Source organism: Drosophila yakuba, chromosome 3R, assembly GCF_016746365.2.
Source record: "Drosophila yakuba strain Tai18E2 chromosome 3R, Prin_Dyak_Tai18E2_2.1, whole genome shotgun sequence".
Lineage (NCBI taxonomy): Eukaryota > Metazoa > Arthropoda > Insecta > Diptera > Drosophilidae > Drosophila > Drosophila yakuba.
In genome coordinates this window covers 1,224,571-1,244,229 of record NC_052530.2, presented here as the reverse complement: position 1 = coordinate 1,244,229, position 19,659 = coordinate 1,224,571, and the positions used below count along the sequence as shown (strand labels likewise).

The window sequence follows — 19,659 nt, the reverse complement described above, 5'->3', positions numbered from 1 at the left end:
ACGGTCTGGGTTCGGCAGCTGTTCTAGCGTCAGGCCGAGACGAGAGTCAACGGAGGCAGACTGCGAGTCTGACAACCATTACAGCGTCAGGCCAAGGCGAGAGTCAACGGCTGCGGACCGCGAGCGAACCAGAGTGTTGCCGCGACAACCACCACCAGGGAAGAGTAGGGCTCCGATTCCAGAAAAGTTGAAGATGACAGTACCTGAGAGCGGACGAGGCTCGACAACCGTTCTAGCGTCAGGCAAAGGCGAGAGTCAACGGAACAGACGGCGAGTCCGACAACCGTTTTAGCGTCAGGCCAAGGCGAGAGTCAACGGAGGCGGACCACGAGCGGACCAGAATATTGCCTCAACAACCAAACCAGGGGATAATAAGGCCACTAACGGCGGGAAGCGGAGGAACAACGGAACCTGAGAACGGACGAGGGTCCCCAACCGTTCTAGCGTCAGGCCAGGGCGAGAGTCAACGGGTGAAGACTGTAAGGCCAACAACCGTTCTAGCGTCAGGCCAAGGCGAGAGTCAACGAAGGCAGGCCACGAGCGAACCAGAGCACCAGTGAACATTCCCGACGGAAGCGGGACAGAAGGAGACCCGATCCGACTCCAAAAAAAAACCCACGTAGGAAGTAGCAGACTACGGGGCCAGGACTTAGAGACAAAGAGGCCATGCAACCGGGCAATAAGCTCGTTGAATATCCCGAAGAAAGAAGAGAGACGGTACGAGAGTCAAGGAAACAGTACCGTAAGAACGAGCGTGTGGAGTCGGAGACCGACAAAGTCAGACTAAAGGCCGGGCCAGAAACGCCAGTACCAGAGAGCAGATTTCTATCTGCTGGTGGGAAGAGATCGACGCCGACGTAGGCCACCGTGGGACATAACGGTAAAGGTCTAAAAGGGAGAAGCGAAACCGAGGTGTAATGGGAGGCCGAGCGAAGGGCCCAAGTCACAAGAAGTTCGACAACCAAAATGAGCGCAACTACCGTGATGCACCACACGACGAGGCTGGCCGCTAGGGGTCAGAAGGTCAAAGGACCCGTCGAGGGGCAAGGACGGTCGGGGGGTAGGCGTATGCCTAATCCTCGGCCCACCCGAACTCCAAGGCGCGGTGCCGAGGACGAGCGGGGAGAGGACCCATGCGTCCGCATGCAGCAACGGGCGGCCATGGCGGCCAGGCACGAAATCCAGCAGAGAGCGAGGACCAAGGAGGAGGAGGAGAAGAAGTGGCTCAAGGAGCTCGAAAGGGCAGAGAAGGAGGAGTGCGCGGCGTGGGAGCTGGTTCCCTGGCACGAGGGGGAAGAAGCCGGTGGCAAAGGGGGAGAGGTACACGCCACTCCGCGGTACATTCATTCGGAGGAGATGGTAAAGGAAGGAACCCCGGAGCCGTCCCCACCCCCGTCACCCATAGCGTCAACAAGGATCCCACCTACGCCCCGGCCACGGCACTGGCCACCCAGCCCCCCACCCAACCCGGTGCCGACCGTCCGTCCACCCACGGCTCCGCCAACCCACCCGGAACCCCAGGACCCCGTGGGAGACCAGGACCCTCCGATCCCGCATGCCAGGGTGTCGCACCAAGTGAAGGAGTATACTGAAGGAGGCAGACGATGGCGGCAACAAGTCGTCACTTGGACCTGGCCGGTTACCCCCGAAGGACTTAAGGAAGAAGAGGCCCCGGTCCATGGCGGTGGGGCTCCGCCAACCCCGGACACGACGGCCGAGCTGGAGAAGGGGCCATGGGTGTGGCCATCACCCAAGGGCACCCCAAGGCCCGGACTCCAGCGGCAGTCATCCGCTCCAGCGGTTGGTGTACCCGCATCCCGGCCGTCCTGGGTGCGGATGGCATCTGCGTCGGAGGTCCAGCGGTGGGCTCCGATTCCGGAGGCGGAATGGCCCGCGGGAGTCATGGAGGAGCCGGTAATCCGGGACGCCAAGCGCCGAGGTAGCCGCCGGTGCGTGGTCCTGCACCGCGGAAATAAGAGGTTCCGAGTAAGGGTAGCGGCGACGGGGATCCGTTTGTTCGGGCTGGTGAACGAGTGTCCGGGTAGCTGATCCCGCCCGGAGTTGATAATAAAACAAAAAGGAATCCAAAAAAAGCAAACACAAGAAAACACGTAGCACATTATTTAAAGGGACGGATCACACGAACGCGCACAACACATAGGGTATATTTTGGCATAGGATTTATAGCAGAAAAGAATTTCATATGGGCGAAATCTGGAAGAGAAGAGGAGTAAAAGTTAGTGAGCACTTGAAAGAGGTGAAAAGCACCGGCAGGAACTCACGTGTGGGTCGAAGGGCGGCCAGAAAAGGAGTCCTTCCGCGAGTGCCGGTCCTCCTCCAGGAAAAGGGGGTCCATGTCGAGGCCATCTGCAGCAAGGAAGAGCAGGAGGTCAGCAGGCGCAAACACAAGAGAAGGAAAACCTATATAGAGCACTCACGTGTATGCCGAAGGCGAAATCCCGAAGAGAAAGCAGTCATCCGCGGCATCGGGGTCCGTCGAGGGGGGGGGGGGGGGGGTCCGAAGAGAGTCCTAAGCTGCCAAGAGAAAGTGGAATGAAGGAAGGGAAAAGGGAAATTTCGAAGAGAAAAACTTACCTAAAATTCCTTCTGTCGTCAACATTTGCGGAGTCACCATGTGCTTAGGGAAGGGGGCGCCTCGATCACAAGGCGGTCGATCGGCACTCGATAGTGTCAATCGATGGGCAAAAACATCGGAAAAAGCAGCACATGACGGGTCACACTACGGAAATACCAGGGTCACCAAGTGGCAACGCCGCCCCAACGGGAGTTATCGGGATCTATCGGTAACAATCGATCAACGGCGAATGGTGTGACCAGATGACGAGAAGACAAAAAATGTGGAACGCGGGAAGAAGAGCGTAGAACGAAGAAGCATCACGGAAGTACGTATGAGCGGCAAGTTTGAAACTAAGAACGAGGAATACACTCAAAGGAGATCGGCGCTGTGGAGCTGTGAGCGTTGACGGAATCCCAAGAGTGTTCCGCGGTAACCGCAGGACCGGATTTTAAATTTTCCCGAAGAAAGGGGGAGATGTGAGGAGTTAAAACTCCGCACAAATGCGAATAGTGATCGCATAAGGAGGGCCTGCCGTTGCCAGTTACGCAACAAGGCAAAGCGTAGTAACGGCAGTGCGAAGCCCAGAGAGAGAGAGAGAGTTTGGAGACTCTGGGCTGGAGAAAGAGAGTTTGGAGACTCTAGAGGAAGAGAGTTTGGAGACTCGGGAAATGGAGAGAGAGAGGATGGAGACTCCGGACTTGCTGAAAAGAGAGTTTGGAGAGTCAGCAGGCTTAAAGGCAATTAACGGGACAAATCGAACTTTGGACAGGGCCAACGGTAAAATCATGGACTTTGGATCCGGAGACTGGAAACCAAAGGGATAAACCGTTAGAGGAGGCCTATATAAACAGGCCGAGCGCTGGAAGCGGGACCGACAGTCAAGGAAAGCAAGTGTACGAGTCAGCAACGTAGAACGAAGTCAGCAGAGGAGCTACGACCGTGATAGTCACCAAGGAGCAAGATCGCTACGTCAAGACGTTCGCGACGAGAAGGTCTCCGAACTGAGACGCAGGTAGCTGAGGTCCAAACGACGAAGCACGAGTAGCCAGGAGGCAAACGACAGGAGAGGCCAGATCTAAGCGGCCACCAGAGGAAGCGGCAGGGATTGTGGTGTAGACCCGGTGGACTGTGTAGGAGATCGCGTGCTTGAACCAGGCGATAGCCTGGTGTGTCCGTGCAATCCAAGCAGGCGTGGTACCGGCGCCGCCAGTCCGAACCAGACGTGGGGTTGACGCGTTGCTGTTCTACAGGCGTATGCCTTAGGGATCACAGCCGTGAGCTTCCGTGAGTCTGCGTACGACAACAATTCTCAGCCCACGCGACAAGCGCCCATAACGAAGATCCGCGCCACCCAGGACGACGAAAGCAGCAAGACAGGGGAACCAGGCCGCCGAGCAGGACATCCAGGTCCGACCGCGCCGACAGGAGAGAAAGGTAGGGTGGAACGTTCGTCTTTCACTGGGCGTCTTGCTACAGGGACTGCGGCGTATCCGGGCGATAGCGCGGTGCGTCGAAGGAACTGAACAAGCGACTGGCGGGACCGGCCGGGACAGAGCAAGGGACAAGAGGTTGTGGCTAGCGAGGCGTATGCCTTTGAGAGCCCGCCAATTGTTCACCCTAGTCTGAGAACGGTGACGCTTCCCTAAGCCCTCGACCTTCCTTCTCGCGCGTCAGCGGCAATACCAGGCGAAGGTCCGACGCTACGACGAGAGAGCAGAGGCGTCCGGACAATTAAACTGCATTGTAAACTGAGCTCAAATAAAGATAAACTGCGAGTGTTATTACTGGTAACCGGGTGATCACGTTATTATATAAATTTGGTGGGACGAACGCACAAACTCTACTGAGCTAGCCGCACGTATTCCGTAGCGAGCAGATAAATAAAGTCAGTTCGTTACAATAGTATAGGTTAGGTTAGGTTTTACCGGCCGTCGGTTATCCGACTTCGTATGAAGTTAGCAGTATTCCCAGTCAGAGGTAAAATTTTTGTATCCGATGTGGATCGGTGTCGGACAGGTCGGACGTGTCTATCAGGAATCTGCTTCCTAATTGAGCAATTCTTTTCGCTTGCTGTGCTGGACAGTGGCAGATGCTTTACCGTTTCTTCCATTTCTTTGTCCCTACAGCTACGGCAGAAATCATTATACGGGGCATTTACTCTTCTGGCATGGGTGCCTATCAACCAATGCCCTGTGATGACTCTCATAGCAGTGCTGAGGTTTGCTCTGGTCAATCTTAAAAGTTTTGACGTTCTTATTGAGCTTATTTTTGGCCATATTTGGCGTGTTAGGTGACAGTGTGTGGTGTTTTCCCATATTGTCTGCTTAGGTTTTCCCTAAGTAGTAGTTTACAAGTGGCTAAAGGCATACTTATGCCCTCCATCTCTTGTATGAGTGGTGCGGTAGTGCCTTCTCGAGCTAGTTCATCTGCGATGCAGTTGCCTTCTATGTCCCTGTGTCCGGGTACCCATATAAGGCTGATTACGAATTGTTTTGCCATCTCGTGTAAAGATGATCGGCAATTCGATACTGTTTTCGAGTGACTTGAGATTGAGCCAATCGATTTCCTAGCAGCTTGGATGTCACTGACAATGTTTAAATGTGAGCTTTCCGGTTTTAGTGATTTTAAGTGTTTTAGGGCCTCCTTTATTGCTGCTACTTCAGCTTGGAAGACGCTGCAATGATCGGGGAGTCTGAACAAGATGCGTAGGCCTAGCTGTTCGGAATAAACTCCTCCTCCTACTTTGTTCTGTAGTTTTAACCCGTCCGTATAGAAGCATATAGCTTTCTGGGGGCCAGGTGTTCGTGAGTTCCAATCGTCCCTCTCTGGGATGATTGTGTTGAAAGGTGTTTGTATGTACTCCGTTGGAGTGCAGTATTCTGTCCTGGAGGGGACTATTTGAATGTTTTTTAGGATTCATGAGTGACCCGCTTCTTGTGGGCTCCACCATTTGGTATCTCTAAGCCTGATTGCCGTTACTGTAGCCTGTTCCATGCCAGCTAGTTTTGGGCTTAGGAGGTTGAGTATGGCATTTAGGGCTTCGTCTGGGGTGGTGCGTAAAGCACTGCTGATGCAGAGTGCCGCAGCTCTTTGCATTTTTGCTAGCATTATTATGCTGGATTTATTTTTCAGAGCCGGCTACCATACCACGACCACGTACAGTAGCATTGGTCTGACGATAGCCGTATATATCCAGTTAACTATATAGGGTTCTTGCACGTGAATAGTGCTATTGAAGATTTTTTGTATCTGTCTGTGAGATTCAAGTTCCAGTTTAGTTTCCTGTCAAGTATTACGCCCAGGTACCTTGCGCTGCTACTGAAGGAAAGTCTTTGATTTTTGAGGATAGGTGGGACTAAGACTGGTATATTATACTTCCTAGTGAAGAGAACCAGATCGGTCTTTGAGGGGTTAAATTCTAATCCGTTATTTTTGGTCCAGCTGGAAAAAACACTGAATTTTTCGCTCATGAGATCGCATAGCGTTTGGGGGTATTTGCCTGTGAAGATGATAGCAATGTCATCCGCATAGGCTATTATCCTGCAGTCCCCCCCTTCCATGTCGCGTAGTATCGAGTTGACTGCTATGTGCCATAGAAGTGGGGAGAGGACGCCTCCTTGCGGAGTGCCTCTGCTGACGTGCCTAGTGAGGGTTGACGCGCCTAGTGAAGACATAACCTTCCCGCAGGTGAGCAGTTGGTTTATGAGACCCACCAAGTGGCGGTCCACCCCAAGGTCTGTCAGGGCTCCGGTAATCGCCGTTGGGATGACGTTGTTAAAAGCTCCTTCTATGTTCTAGTCTATAAGACTAGGGTTGAGAGTTGATCTCAGATGCAGGCCGATGATTTTTTTAAAGGTATTTAGTAGGAAGGATGACAGACTGATTGGTCTGAAGTGCTTGGGGTTCCCATTGTCCAGCTTTGGGATTGAAGACAAAACGGGACTCTAGACACGATTGTGGTAGGTGTTAGAATAGTATAAACATATAAATATTAGTGATTTTATTGGTAAGATCTAATTATGTGTTTAAAAGAATAGATAAAAAGAATAGACAGATAAAGATTGCTTTAAGAATGGCAGAGAATCAAGACTAGAGATAATAGGGGTCATGGAACTCATAATTAGATCTACAATGATTTAGGATTAGGGATACGTAGTTTTTGGTGTATCTGCTTCGAACGGAGAAGTTTAGCCATTCGCGCTTCTTGGGTTGACACAAGAGCAGGTCATAGCTACACTTCGAGCCACTTATGTCTAGTACCTTATCAAGGCTACGCATTTGAAAGCTATCTAGATCGAATTATAAGTCCAAATGACAAGAAATGTCCACATACTGGAGACATAACTTCATATCGATTTTGTACATGAGTATACCCAAATGTTTTATTACTAAGGGAAGGTCGTTAATAATAAGGTAAAAAGGAGCCGACTTAGGTGCCTCCCCTGTGCCGTTGGGTCCTGCCATTCAGATAACTTAAAATCTATTTAAGAAGAACAACAGGAAAACCTAAAAAACCTAAAAGCCAAATAGAAACTTATTGAGCCTCAGAATGTTTGCCTTGCGAAAAGGTTGTCTTCTCTAATTTTTCTTTTATTACGGTACTGATGTCGATTGTCACCTCAAAAGTAGGATGCTTAGATCTTCAGGCTAAGTAGGAGGTGCTACTCTGGTCAGAAACACACTTTCAGGACTTAATAATACAATTACCTTGCGACAACGATAAGTCAAGCAAGCCGTCAATTAAGTCGTGTTGTGCTATAGGAAGAAGGATATTATATTTTTCTTCTGGGGACCACAAAGTGAATGCTATGTATATTACAATCACCTAGAACTACGAGGTCCTATCGCACAGTCTATTTGAAACGGATTGACTATTCTACTAATTCAGAAGACGTTGGAATGTAGGAACACGTAATATAAACAGAGCTATCAGAAAATGACTGCTTTTCGCGAATGAATTTTACGTTACGGGTGTCGGCAAAAAGTACCTTCTCTGTCATGAGGGTAGACCTAACCGTAATAAGGACTCCACCTCCCTATCTGGAGGGACGATCATGCCTGTATATTGTGTACTTTTGTATATTGTGGGACTTTAACTTTGAAGTTAAGTATCTTCGGCTTTAATTAATTTTCTGTAAACGCAATGATTTGTATCAGAATACAATTTCTTCTTGCAGTTCTGAATGAGGTAACGTAGAATATGTGGTTTGAAAAAACTTTGCTATTTCCTGATCCGATGTTACCGTAGTATTTTCAAACAAGAGAGAACGCTATAGTCGAGTTCCCCGACTATTTGATAACCGTAACTCAGCTAGTGGAAGTGCGAAGGAGAGTCTTCTAAACTGGCAGTTTTTGGCGCTATGTTGAGGTTGGAGTGGGCGTGGCAAAAAGTTTTTTCGCAAATCGATAGAAATTTACAAGACTAATACAAAAATGAAAAAATATCAAAACATTTTTCAAAAGTGTGGGCGTGGCAGTTTTGGGCGGTTTGTGGGCGTGGCAACATAAATCGACAAATTTGCGCTGCGTCTATGTCTCTGAGGTCTGTATGCTTAATCTCAACTTTCTAGGTGCGCAATTAGGAATCCACCTCCCCGCCTGGAAGGATGATCATGCCTGTATACTGTGTACACACCTGGTAAAACTTCATAGTTAAGTATCTCTGGTTTTAACCAAGTCTCTGTAAACACAATAATATGGGATGCAAAGGAAAGGCTTTCTGAATATAAATTAGGAAGCTTACTTCACAAGCCTATTACATTTTGATAACAGAGACTAGATTTTTTAAGATAAAGAGGTAGAAGTAGAAGTAGTAGAGGGGGATGGCCACGTGAGGGAAGTTTAATTCCCACGGGCCCTTGTTTTTTATTTGTAATTTTCGCTTCGAACTCTTTCACAACCATACTATCCGGCCAAAAATCTCCAAAATATAAGCCGAGAAACGAAAATTTGTTTCTTTAGTGGAACCACCGAGAGGGGGTTTGCCACTGCAGGTTGTATTTCTGAAGAGCCAACTTGTGCCGGTAGTCCGGACTCAATATTCCTTTGTAGTGGTAAACTATTCGGGACGGGTGGAATCACCGGTTGAGAAACCAGAGCGGACAAAATGAAATCTGTAGCAATCCCAGGTTGGACTCCCTCCACAACGGATTGATCGGATTGCTTCGAATCTATATTAGCTGCCGATCTAAGCAGTTCTTCGCCGTTCGTTGACGTGTAAAGACGTGTTTATAATCGAGCTCCGTATCGGTTAATCTAAGTGAATGGTTATTAATATAAAACAAATAAATAAATCAAAAGCGAAAGAGACGCTCTGTGCGATGCACCATCGCTCGAATACATATTCTGTGTTTGAAACAAACAAGTAGTTTTTTTTTTTTTTACATCTTCAAACAAAAGACCAAAAACAAAAAAAAAAAGCAAATAAAAACAAGAACTATGAGTTAGAACGACGTTCGCACTCAGCGTCAACGCGAGCAAGACGACCGCCGGCTCTCATTGCAACGAAACAACGCGTACTTCTCATACGTCTCCGCGACTTCTGCAGACAGCGAGCGGTCAATCACCCCTAACCCGACGAATTTACTTTTGCCAACAACTCAAGAAAGAGCGCGTTCTTTCTCTCCCTCATAACTAGCTTCGTCACAAAACCCGCAAGCACCAAACACTTGCGAAATTTCTTTACGCTTGCCTATGATGACTAGTACTGTGACAACAACAGCCACTGCAACTGCAATCACAACAACAACTGGAACGGTATCATCGGCTCGCTCAATTTCGTCGCAAGTACTTGCTCGCCCTGAGCCAGCGATCAAAACAAAAACGCAACTTAACGGTTCCGCTGTGCTAGCAGAAAACCAAAACATAAACAAGAACGCCGGGTCGACCATACAGACTGGAATGGATCGCTACATAACAATTAAAAGTCAAGAGAGAACGCTATAGTCGAGTTCCCCGACTATCTGATACCCGTTACTCAGCTAGTGGAAGGGAGAAGGAGAGTCTTAAACACAGTTTTTGGCGGTTTGTAGGCGTTATAGTGGGCGTGGCAGAAAGTTTTTTGGCAAATCGATTGAATTTTACAAGACTAATAAAAAAATGAAAACATATCAAAACATTTTTCAAAAGTGTGGGAGTAGCAGGGAGTAGCGTGGCAAAAAGTTTTTTGGCAAATCGATAGAAATTTACAAGACCAATACAAAAATGAAAAAATTTCAAAACATTTTTCAAAAGTGTGGGCGTAGCAGCTTTGGGCGGTTTGTGGGCGTTAGAGTGGGCGTGGCAAAAAGTTTTTTGACAAATCGATAGAAATATACAAGACCAATACAAAAATGAAAAAATATCAAAACATTTTTCAAAAGTGTGGGCGTGGCAGTTTTGGGCGGTTTGTGGGCGTTAGAGTGGGCGTGGCAACATGAATCGACAAACTTGCGCTGCGTCTATGTCTCTGGAGTCTGTATGCTTAATCTCAACTTTCTAGCTTTTGTAGTTCCTGAGATCTCGACGTTCATACGGACAGACGGACAGACGGACAGACAGACGGACAGACAGACGGACGGACAGACGGACATGGCCAGATCGACTCGGCTACTGATCCTGATCAAGAATATATATACCTTATATGGTCGGAAACGCTTTCTTCTGCCTGTTACATACTTTTCAACGAATCTAGTATACCCTTTTACTCTACGAGTAACGGGTATAAAAATAAGAAACCACAACCAATGTTCAAAATCGAGTTGGAGCCAGAAAGCCAGATACTAAAAAAAAATTAAGTTCACCCAATCTACAAGTTACAGCTCCTATTGCATCGGCGTATCATAGTAGAAGAGCCACACAAGCGCAACCGCCCAGTGCAGTGCACTAACTTCCAAGAATATGGCCACATAAGGCTTACTGTACACTGAACTCTATCTGCGTAGTCTGTAGTGAAGCCCACAGCACAGCGAACTATAAGAACAAGGAAGACAGCTCTGTTAAAATGTGCAGCAACTGCGGTGGAAGTCCCACAGCGAATTGGCGTGGCTGTGTAGTATATAAGGAACTAAAGAACCGTCTTAACGAACACGGAGATTCAACACGAGCTCAGGCCACACACATCAGTCACACTCCGCCACAATCGGGCCCCTCTTACACGGCACCCCTTCCTACACATCGTACCAATCCTAGCGTTTCCTTCGCTACTGCCTTAAGATCGGGAATTAAAAGCGTGAATCCAATAACACAAAAGTCAACTACTACGCGGGAAGAACAGGAAATAACTACTTGGAACGAATCAAACGCAGCATATATCAACTGGCGTTGAAACGATGATGATCTCACTCCAGCAAACCCTAAAAGAATTTATGATATTCATGCAAACCACAATGCATGAGCTTATGCGAAACCAAAATATGCTGATACAGCTTTTCGTGTCATCAAAATCAACATAATGTATCCACTTCGAATATCTATATATATATATAAATATATATATAAATATTGACGACATGCTCCTTTCCGAGACACATCTAACAGACAAGCACAACTTCCATGTTCCAGGATACCTATTCTACGCCACTAACCATCCGGACGGAAAAGCCCATGGCGGCACTGGCATACTTATCAGACACCACCTTCATAATAGAACTGAGACGGACTACCTGCAATCCACTTCCATAAGCATGCAATCTAGCATCGGCCCCGTCACTCTGGCCGCAGTCTACTGCCCACCTCGTTTTGCAGTTTCTGAGGACCAATTCTTGGAATTTTTCAACTCACTCGGTAAGCGATTTATAGCGGCTGGTGACTACAATGCCAAGCACACGCACTGGGGTTCACGCCTTTTAAACCCAAAGGGTAAACAACTTTACAACGCGCTCATTAAGCCTCGAAATAAGCTCGATTATGTCACTCCGGGTAGGCCTACATACTGGCCAGCAGATCCAAATAAGCTCCCGGATCTCATTGACTTCGCAATAATAAGAAAGATCCCTAGAAATAATATTACGGCTGAGTCACTTGCAGAACTATCATCAGATCACTCACCAGTTTTACTTGCTCTCAGGCATCGATCACATACAACTGAGCACACCTACAGGCGGACAGGCAACAGGACCAACTGGGCAAGGTACACGAAATATGTTTGCACTCACATGGTACCAACTCAAACAGTGTCTACCCATGAGGATATTGACCGCCTGACCGAATCGATGGAGGAAAATCTTGTTGCTGCAGCCAAGGCCTCTACCCCTCCAGACACACACAAAATGACAAATCATACCAAGACAACTCGCGAAATCGAACAGCTAGTACTTGAAAAACAAGACTAAGAAGAGAATGGCAGAATCACAGATCCCCAATGGCTAAGGAACAGCTAAAAATAGCAACACCAGGGCACTTAAGCTTGAGGAAGCAAACGCCCAGCATCTATATATCGAACAACTATCGCCCAGCAGCAAGAAGAACCCTTTGTGGATAGCACACAAAAATATTCAGCCACCAGCAGAAACAGTCGTTCCACTGCGAGGCCCCTCAGGAAGCTGGATACGCAGCGAACAAGATAGAGCAAGTGCATTCGCCGATCACCTTCAAGGCGTATTCCAACCAAATACTGCTAGCAACTCATTTGTCCTACCTGTAGCAATTAAAATCCAGCCACCAACAAATCCAATAACATTTAGTCAACGTGAGATAGCATCTATAATAAAAGATCTTGAGCACAAAAAATCACCTGGACACGATTTGGTGACACCAAAAATGATCATAGAACTCCCACCGTGTGCGGTTCTGACCTTATGCAATCTCTTTAACGCTATTACGAAACTTGGATACTATCCCCAAAGGTGGAAAAAGGCGGTCATAGTGATGATTCCCAAACCAGGCCAAAACAAAACGCAACCCTCATCCTACAGACCAATCAGTCTCCTATCGCGTCTCCCGAAACTGTTTGAAAAGGCATTTTTAAAACACCTAGCTCCCTACTTAAGAATGCGAAACACAATACCATCCCATCAATTTGGTTTTCGCAAAAATCATGGAACGATCGAACAGGTCAATCGCATCACAAACGAAATTCGTACTGCTTTTGAGCACCGGGAATACTGCTCAGCAATATTCTTAGATGTCGCACAAGCAGTTGACCGAGTCTGGCTGGAAGGACTAATCTACAAGATAACAAAACTGCTTCCCCAGAATACCCACAAAGTGTTCGAATCTTATCTCTTCAAAAGAGTGTTCTCAATCAGGTGTAACAGTTCGAATTCACACGACCGCGTCATCAATGCTGGAGTTCCCCAAGGAAGTGTGCTGGGCCCCGTTCTTTACACTTACATACACTTACACTTTGCGGACTGGCGCATTAAGATAAACGAGACCAAAAGCAGACATGTAACATTCACACTGAATAGACAAACCTGCCCACCATGTACCCTAAACAATACACTCATCCCACAATCAGACGCAGTAACATATCTCGGGGTTCACCTAGATAGATGCCTCACCTGGCAGCGACATATAGAATCTAAAAGGACTCATATGAAGCTTAAAGCAGGCAATCTCCACTGGCTTATTAATTGCAACTCTCCGCTTAGTCTGGAATACAAAGTACTTCTCTACAATACCGTGCTGAAACCCATTTGGACATCCAACGCGTCCAAAACCAACATTGAAATTATACAGCGAACTCAGTCAGCGATTCTGCGAACTATCACTGGGGCACCATGGTACCTACGCAGCGAAAGCATCCATAGAGACCTCAACATAAACCTCGTCAACGAGGAAATCCAGATGAGAAGAGTAAACATCAAGCAAAGCTCGCCGAAGTCGCTCACGCGTGTATGTAGTCACAGCAGACTAAAGCGCAAAGATTCTCCAGCCCAGCTAAGAAATCCTAGGGCCGTCTCTAACTAATACAACTATTTAATATTGTACTTAAACTAATTTATATAATAAGATTTGAATAATTATTGTTAGTCTCATAATAAGAGAAGATCCAATAAATAACGCAATTAGTTAAAAAAAAAAAAAAAAATCTAAGCAACACTTGAGGGTTTTCTGCGATCGTCAACTGATCAGCTGTGGAGTCCTGTTAATCGCTTGCCGAAGGTTGCGGGGCATTCCCCTTAGGCAGCCTACCACCAGCGGCTTTCTTGCGCTTTGGAGATTCTTCTAATAGCTTGAGGGTATTAAATTGTGAATCTAGCGCGGAAGGTAGATCAGTCCTTTTAAGCCACCTTTAGTTTGGCGCATAAAGAGTTTCATTTCAATCGCAACTCCTAGGCAAGTATCACAACAGTATTTTAGATTGGGGCCTTTTGTTAGGTTATCACTTGTTCGGCAGTTGAAGCCAGCGCACTTTGTGTGCACCATTCTATCACATAGCCAACAGGTCATTTTTGACTGCTCAGGCTTTATTACCTGACGGCGTTTGTTATGGAAGCAGACAACATTGGTTTCCATATTTAATTGGGTTCGCTCTTGTATGTTCAGCAAGAGCGCAATCTGCACTTTAGGTTTTTGTGTGGGAGACTGAGAGAGCGGGGGAGCGGGTACACCTTGCAGTTAAGTACAAAAAGAGCACCAAACAGCACTACGGAGAACGCACGAAAGAAAGAATAAACAAAACGCAAAGATAGAAAGAGAACAGATTATATGTATTTATTAAAATAATGCATAAATCACAAAAGATTCACTCGCGAAGCGAATAAAATAAAATAAATTCAAGAATTTATTAAAATCCACCGCAAAACAAAAATAAATTCGGAGCGCAAAAAAAAAAACTCGACCGTTCGCTTTGAAGCTAGAAGACGAATGATAAAGCTAATACCAAAACCATTAACCAAATGATCTGCCATTAACCGAAATACCCGTTCCTAAAATATACAATTACATCTCAGAGATGTGTAATTGCCTACGTGTGTTATGTTGTCAAAAGAAAAAACTCCTTTACTGTAATTATAATTTTAGTTTCTGGTTTTAAGAGTGGGAGCGGTTAAAATGTGCTTCCTTATCGCTAAAAAAATAATAGGACGAATTAAAACGAAAATATTAACTGATTTTAAACGTCTATACAGACGTGAGCTGTTTGCAAACATAAAAGAGGAGTTGCAGTATTTTGCAGTTGCAAGAGCGAGAGATAGATATCTTGGGGACTGTTAGGTTAGCCACAAGAGAGAGACGGATCGGTGGTCCGAATCCTATGTATTACCAGATCTACTGATCATGCGTTATCAAAGAAGCTGACTACTGCATGCGTGCTACTAGGTAAGCTTACCTCATCCGATTGCTGTCGACTGCTAAGTGAGTCATACCCTGCCGCCCGCTTTATATAGGCGCCGGCTAAGCCTAGTGTGCCGGTCGCCTGCGTGGCATTTGCCAGTGTGTCAGTGTGGCCATTCTGCTCGATCCAGTGTAAACTCTTCGAGTTTAAATTACTGCATATACGTTTATTTAATGTTTATTTATTTTATTGTCTATATTGCTTTTCCGTTTATTGTATTTAATGTGCGCGGTACGCGTCACAAACTTGCTTTTATTTATTAGATCTGATGATCAGATAAAAACTAGTTTGGTGTATAAGATCGCTTTTTGTTTCCATATTTTATCTTTCAGGGAAAAGAGTCCAAGGATTTTCCTTGGCTTAGGGATAACTCAGAGATTTTTTTGTCCTTTTAGTGTGAGCGGTATATGTCTATAATTTTGCTCTTATATTTTTATGCAATAGTATTTAATACAAGAAGATGGCATCTGAATCAACTTGGGATCGCCGTATCGTCTGCAAGTTTAATTTGCTCAAAGGGGTATCCTTTGGGTTGTATACGTATCACTGCGAGGACGATAAGGGTTCAATTCAAGTAACTTGTGAGTGCCGGCTGAATCAGTCTGATTTTAGGCATCGCACTATCTGTTGGCTTACTCTATAGTTCTATGATTTTCTTAAAATCCAAATTAATGTGCCCTTATAACATTCTGCTCAGATTTAGACAAGCATGAGAGTAAGATTATTGGTCTGTGCAAACGAATTGTACAATCTTTCCCTGGCTTCGGTAACATTAGTATTATCGATGTTTCCGACTTCTTGGGAAATAATAAAGTCGGTTTATCCCGTTAAAGAGCTAAGTGATGATATTACTTGAACTTGTTAGCTCAATTTGAATTTTTAGACTTATTTAGACTGTGACGCAGTCATTTGACTTTTAATTGCTTTTTTATTATTTTTTCACTACGTCTCGGATTCGGTTAGAACTGGCGGCCTTGGTACCCAGAATGAATTAGCTGTACAGTTTGGAAGGAATACATTTTTAAGATATATTGTACTGGCGTTGTGCTTTTTTCCTTCATAACTGTGACGATAAATCTACCTTATGTTGTAGGGAACTTACATACTTTTTGCATATAAGCCAGTTTGTTTGGGACGTTAGCTTTTGAGTGTGCTCGATTATCTCCGAGATTTGCAGATGAGTTAAGAGCTCTGAAGAGTGATATGATAACAAGTCCAATAGTGTTAATTCAGATATTAGATTACGACACACAAAATCGTTTAACTTTCCATTTTCGTTTGCAGTCAGAGATCCCTTTTGATTACCTATGCTAACCAATGCGTTTGGGATATTTTTCCGAATGGACATGGAGCTCGTGGTTTTTCGATTGTAGTTTAAATATTTTGTTTTATTGTCAGGCACTTTTCCGCAATTAGCGGTCTAAACTAGTCTGCATGACTCTTTTTATCATCTACCATTGATTTGCTTTCAATGTTTTCAGTGCTTGTATTGAAAATTTCTGTTGGTGTTTTTGATGTTTTATTCTATAGCAGTCATTAGAGTATTGTTTTTGACGAAGATGGACGTCGTTGTTGCAATTTTACATGCAGCTGGATAAGTTATGATTCTGTCCTTGTTGCTATCGCGTTATGTGTCAAAATAGGTGATTTTAAACTACCCACTTCATAAGCAGGCCGGAGAAGATATAGAACATAGATTATACGTGGCTAGCAAAGAATCAATTTAATTCAGGATACTTTAAAATATACGATGACTTTGATCGATGAGAGCCCGCGCTCATCTTGCTCCCTTTACAGTTGATCGCGTATATAGCCTATTGTTTTTGTTGTTGAAGCGGTGTTCCACTTTCATGTTGCATAACGTTAACCCTTAACCCATTTAAAAACAAAGACCTCGAGTTTTGATTGGCATAAAACCTTTCGTTGGGCTTTTTTAAATCGACCACAACCTCCAGAAATAATTCAAACGAAACGAGTTTTTTGAATTAGGGGCAATCCCGGGAGAAGCTTGACTTGGCCGACGCACAGCAGTTCGTAGAAAAGGCTTGCGCCAATCAAAAAATTTATGCGTTGAGAACGATTAAAATCTGGATCCGCGAACCTAAGATTTTGGGGTGTGTCCCAGCTGCATATATTAGTGTTTAAGCAGGGCTGACTTTTGGTAACACTGGAGGCCATAACAGCAGTGATGTCGGTCGAGTATGTAGACCTTGTCTTCTTAAGTTGAAGCTAAATTGCGAATCAGGATTTTATAGAACATCTTTAATAAGATCCTGTCCCGGAAGAGCAGCAAACGTTACAGGCAATGCAGATGGTTCTACGGAATGGTATAAGTCAGAGGCAATTGTCCTGACTCGCCGGACAACGATGATGCGTCCAGCGATTTGCTCTGTTGTACCCAACCTATTTACAGCGCGAATATGATCGTTGAATTCAAGAAGAGTTCAGTTGTCTCGCTGACATGATGCTATGCGAGCTAGACGGTTAAGATTACACATGTAGATTAGAAACTTAGACGAAACTCAAGATTGTCACAGAATTTAATACTTGGCGTAGGCAAAATGCTTTTGGCATATGAAGAGAAAGCTGTAGGACTAATACAAACGTGAAAAAAAAAAGTTTTGGAATTGAATGATTTATATGGACTTGTTAGCTTTTCTAATTACTGAGATCTCCGACGTTCATACGGATCGACAAATCGGAATCCTCTTCTTTGTGCGGTTTGTGAGAGGGCGTTTTAGAGTGGGTGGGGCTTTAGAGTGGGCGTTGCAAAAAGTTTTTTTATCAGATCTATAGAAATTTTCGATACTAAAATATCAAAACATTTTTCAAAATTGTGGGCGTGGCAGTATTAGGCGGCTTGTGGGCATTAAACTGAGCATGGCAACATGAATCAAAAACTTGCGCTGCGTCTTGTCTCTGGAATCTGTATGCTTAATCTCAACTTTCTGGCCTTTGCAGTTCCTGGGATCTCGACGTTTATACAGATAGACGGACATGGCCAGATCGACTCGGCTATTGATCCTGATGAGTAAGGGGTCTAACAAGAGACAACGCTATAGTCGAATTTCCCGACTATCTGATTCCCGTTTTTCAGCTAGTAAAAGTGCGAAGGAGAAAATTCAACACTGACCGTTTTTGGTTTTGGTTTTTGGTTTGTGGGCGTAGCAATACGATTTTTGGCAAATCGAGAGAAATTTACAAGACTAACAAAACTTTGAAAAAATATCAAAGCATTTTTCCAAGTTGTGGCGTGTCAATTTTTGGCGTTAGGGTGGACCTGACAAAACAAATATATTTCAAGTTACAAGACTAACTTTGGGTAGTTTTGGGCGTTAGAGTGGGCAACATGGCTCAACAATTCAACTTTCTAGCTTTTATAGTTCCTGAGATCTCGACGTACATACGGACAGACAGACGGACATGGCCAGATCGACTCGGCTATTGATCCTGATCAAGAATATATATACCTTATATGGTCGGAATCAATTCCTTCTGCCTGTTACATACTTTTCAACGAATCTAGTATACCCTTTTACTCTACGAGTAACGGGTATAAAAAGAAAATTTTCAAACTGGAGCTGTGTTCAGCTATGTCCCAGAGACATAGATGCAGCGCAAGTTTGTTGACCCATGTCGCCACGCTCACAAGCTGAATATGATTGCCATGCCCACACTAACGCCCATAAACCCCACGTCCACACATTTGAAATTTTATTTGATTTTATCATCTGATAGTCGAGGAACACGACTATAGCATTCTATCTAGTTTTATCAAAGATACATACAGATACAGTTGGATCAAGTCTTTAAAATTATTAAATTTTGTTTTTAAGTAAATTGTTTTTACATTGTTTTATAGGTGTTTGCCCGACTGAATGGAACCGACAAAGAAAACGGTTGTGCGTAATTCTTGTTACAGAGAATAAAGAAAAAGACGACATTGAAAAAGTCGCTTTAAGGAATATTGCCTTGAATATGGGGTACCATTCAAAGAGAGTTCGATTTGCTTATATATTCAGGGTAAGTTTAATTGTTAAGGCAGTATACTATTTTAACTCAAAATTAGAGCTACATTGGGCAATTGGAAGTGGATGCAATAAAATTCCTTTTCGAGCTGAATCTTTTTATTCCTGTTTATTTTATACATTTAGTTTCGTTGTTTTTGGACGGCACTATTGCACTACTCGAAAAAATATTATTTATGATTTAGTTGACAATAAGACACGCCTAATATCCTGAATTGTTTTAAAATTTAATTTCGTTTTCCTTAAGTATAATATATATCTACGGCTCATTAACCATCATTAAGGATGCTTGTGTGAATAATCAGTTCACCTATTTTGGGTGAAATAGAATTTAACAAGGACTAAATGTAGTAACTTTGACAATCTGTAAAGAAAAAACAAAAGAGAACGCTATAGTCCGTTCCCCGACTATCTGATACCCGTTACTCACCTATTGGAAGTGCGAAGGAGAGACTTCCACACTGACAGTTTTTGGCAGTGTGTGGGCGTTAGAGTGGGCGTGGCAAAAAGTTTTTTTGCAAATAGAAATTTACAAGACTTATAAACAATTGAAAAATATCAATACATTATTCCAAAGTGGCCGTTTGTGACGGCTTGTGGGCGTGGCAACATGGGGTAACAACCTTGGACTACGTCTATGCCTCTAGAGGCTGTATGTATTCCTCGACGTTCATACGGACGGACAGACGAACATGGCCAGATGGACTTGGCTATTGATCATGATCAAGAATATATATACTTTATATGGTCGAAATTGCTTCCTTCTGCCTGTAAAAAACGAATTCAACGAATCT

The 19,659-nt window shown here is 44.7% G+C and overlaps 1 protein-coding gene across 10 annotated transcripts in view; it reads left to right on the top strand.

Moving 5' to 3' along the window:
* The window catches only part of LOC26535787 (dnaJ homolog subfamily C member 16), a 386,807-nt gene that overhangs the window by 204,291 nt on the left and 162,857 nt on the right, over positions 1–19,659 (top strand). For all 10 annotated transcript variants that reach the window (XM_039375901.1, XM_043207098.1, XM_039375899.2 and 7 more), the window contains one exon: positions 18,700–18,860. In XM_039375901.1, the coding sequence (XP_039231835.1) occupies positions 18,700–18,860 (161 nt within the window). The remainder of the gene's footprint in view (positions 1–18,699; positions 18,861–19,659) is intronic.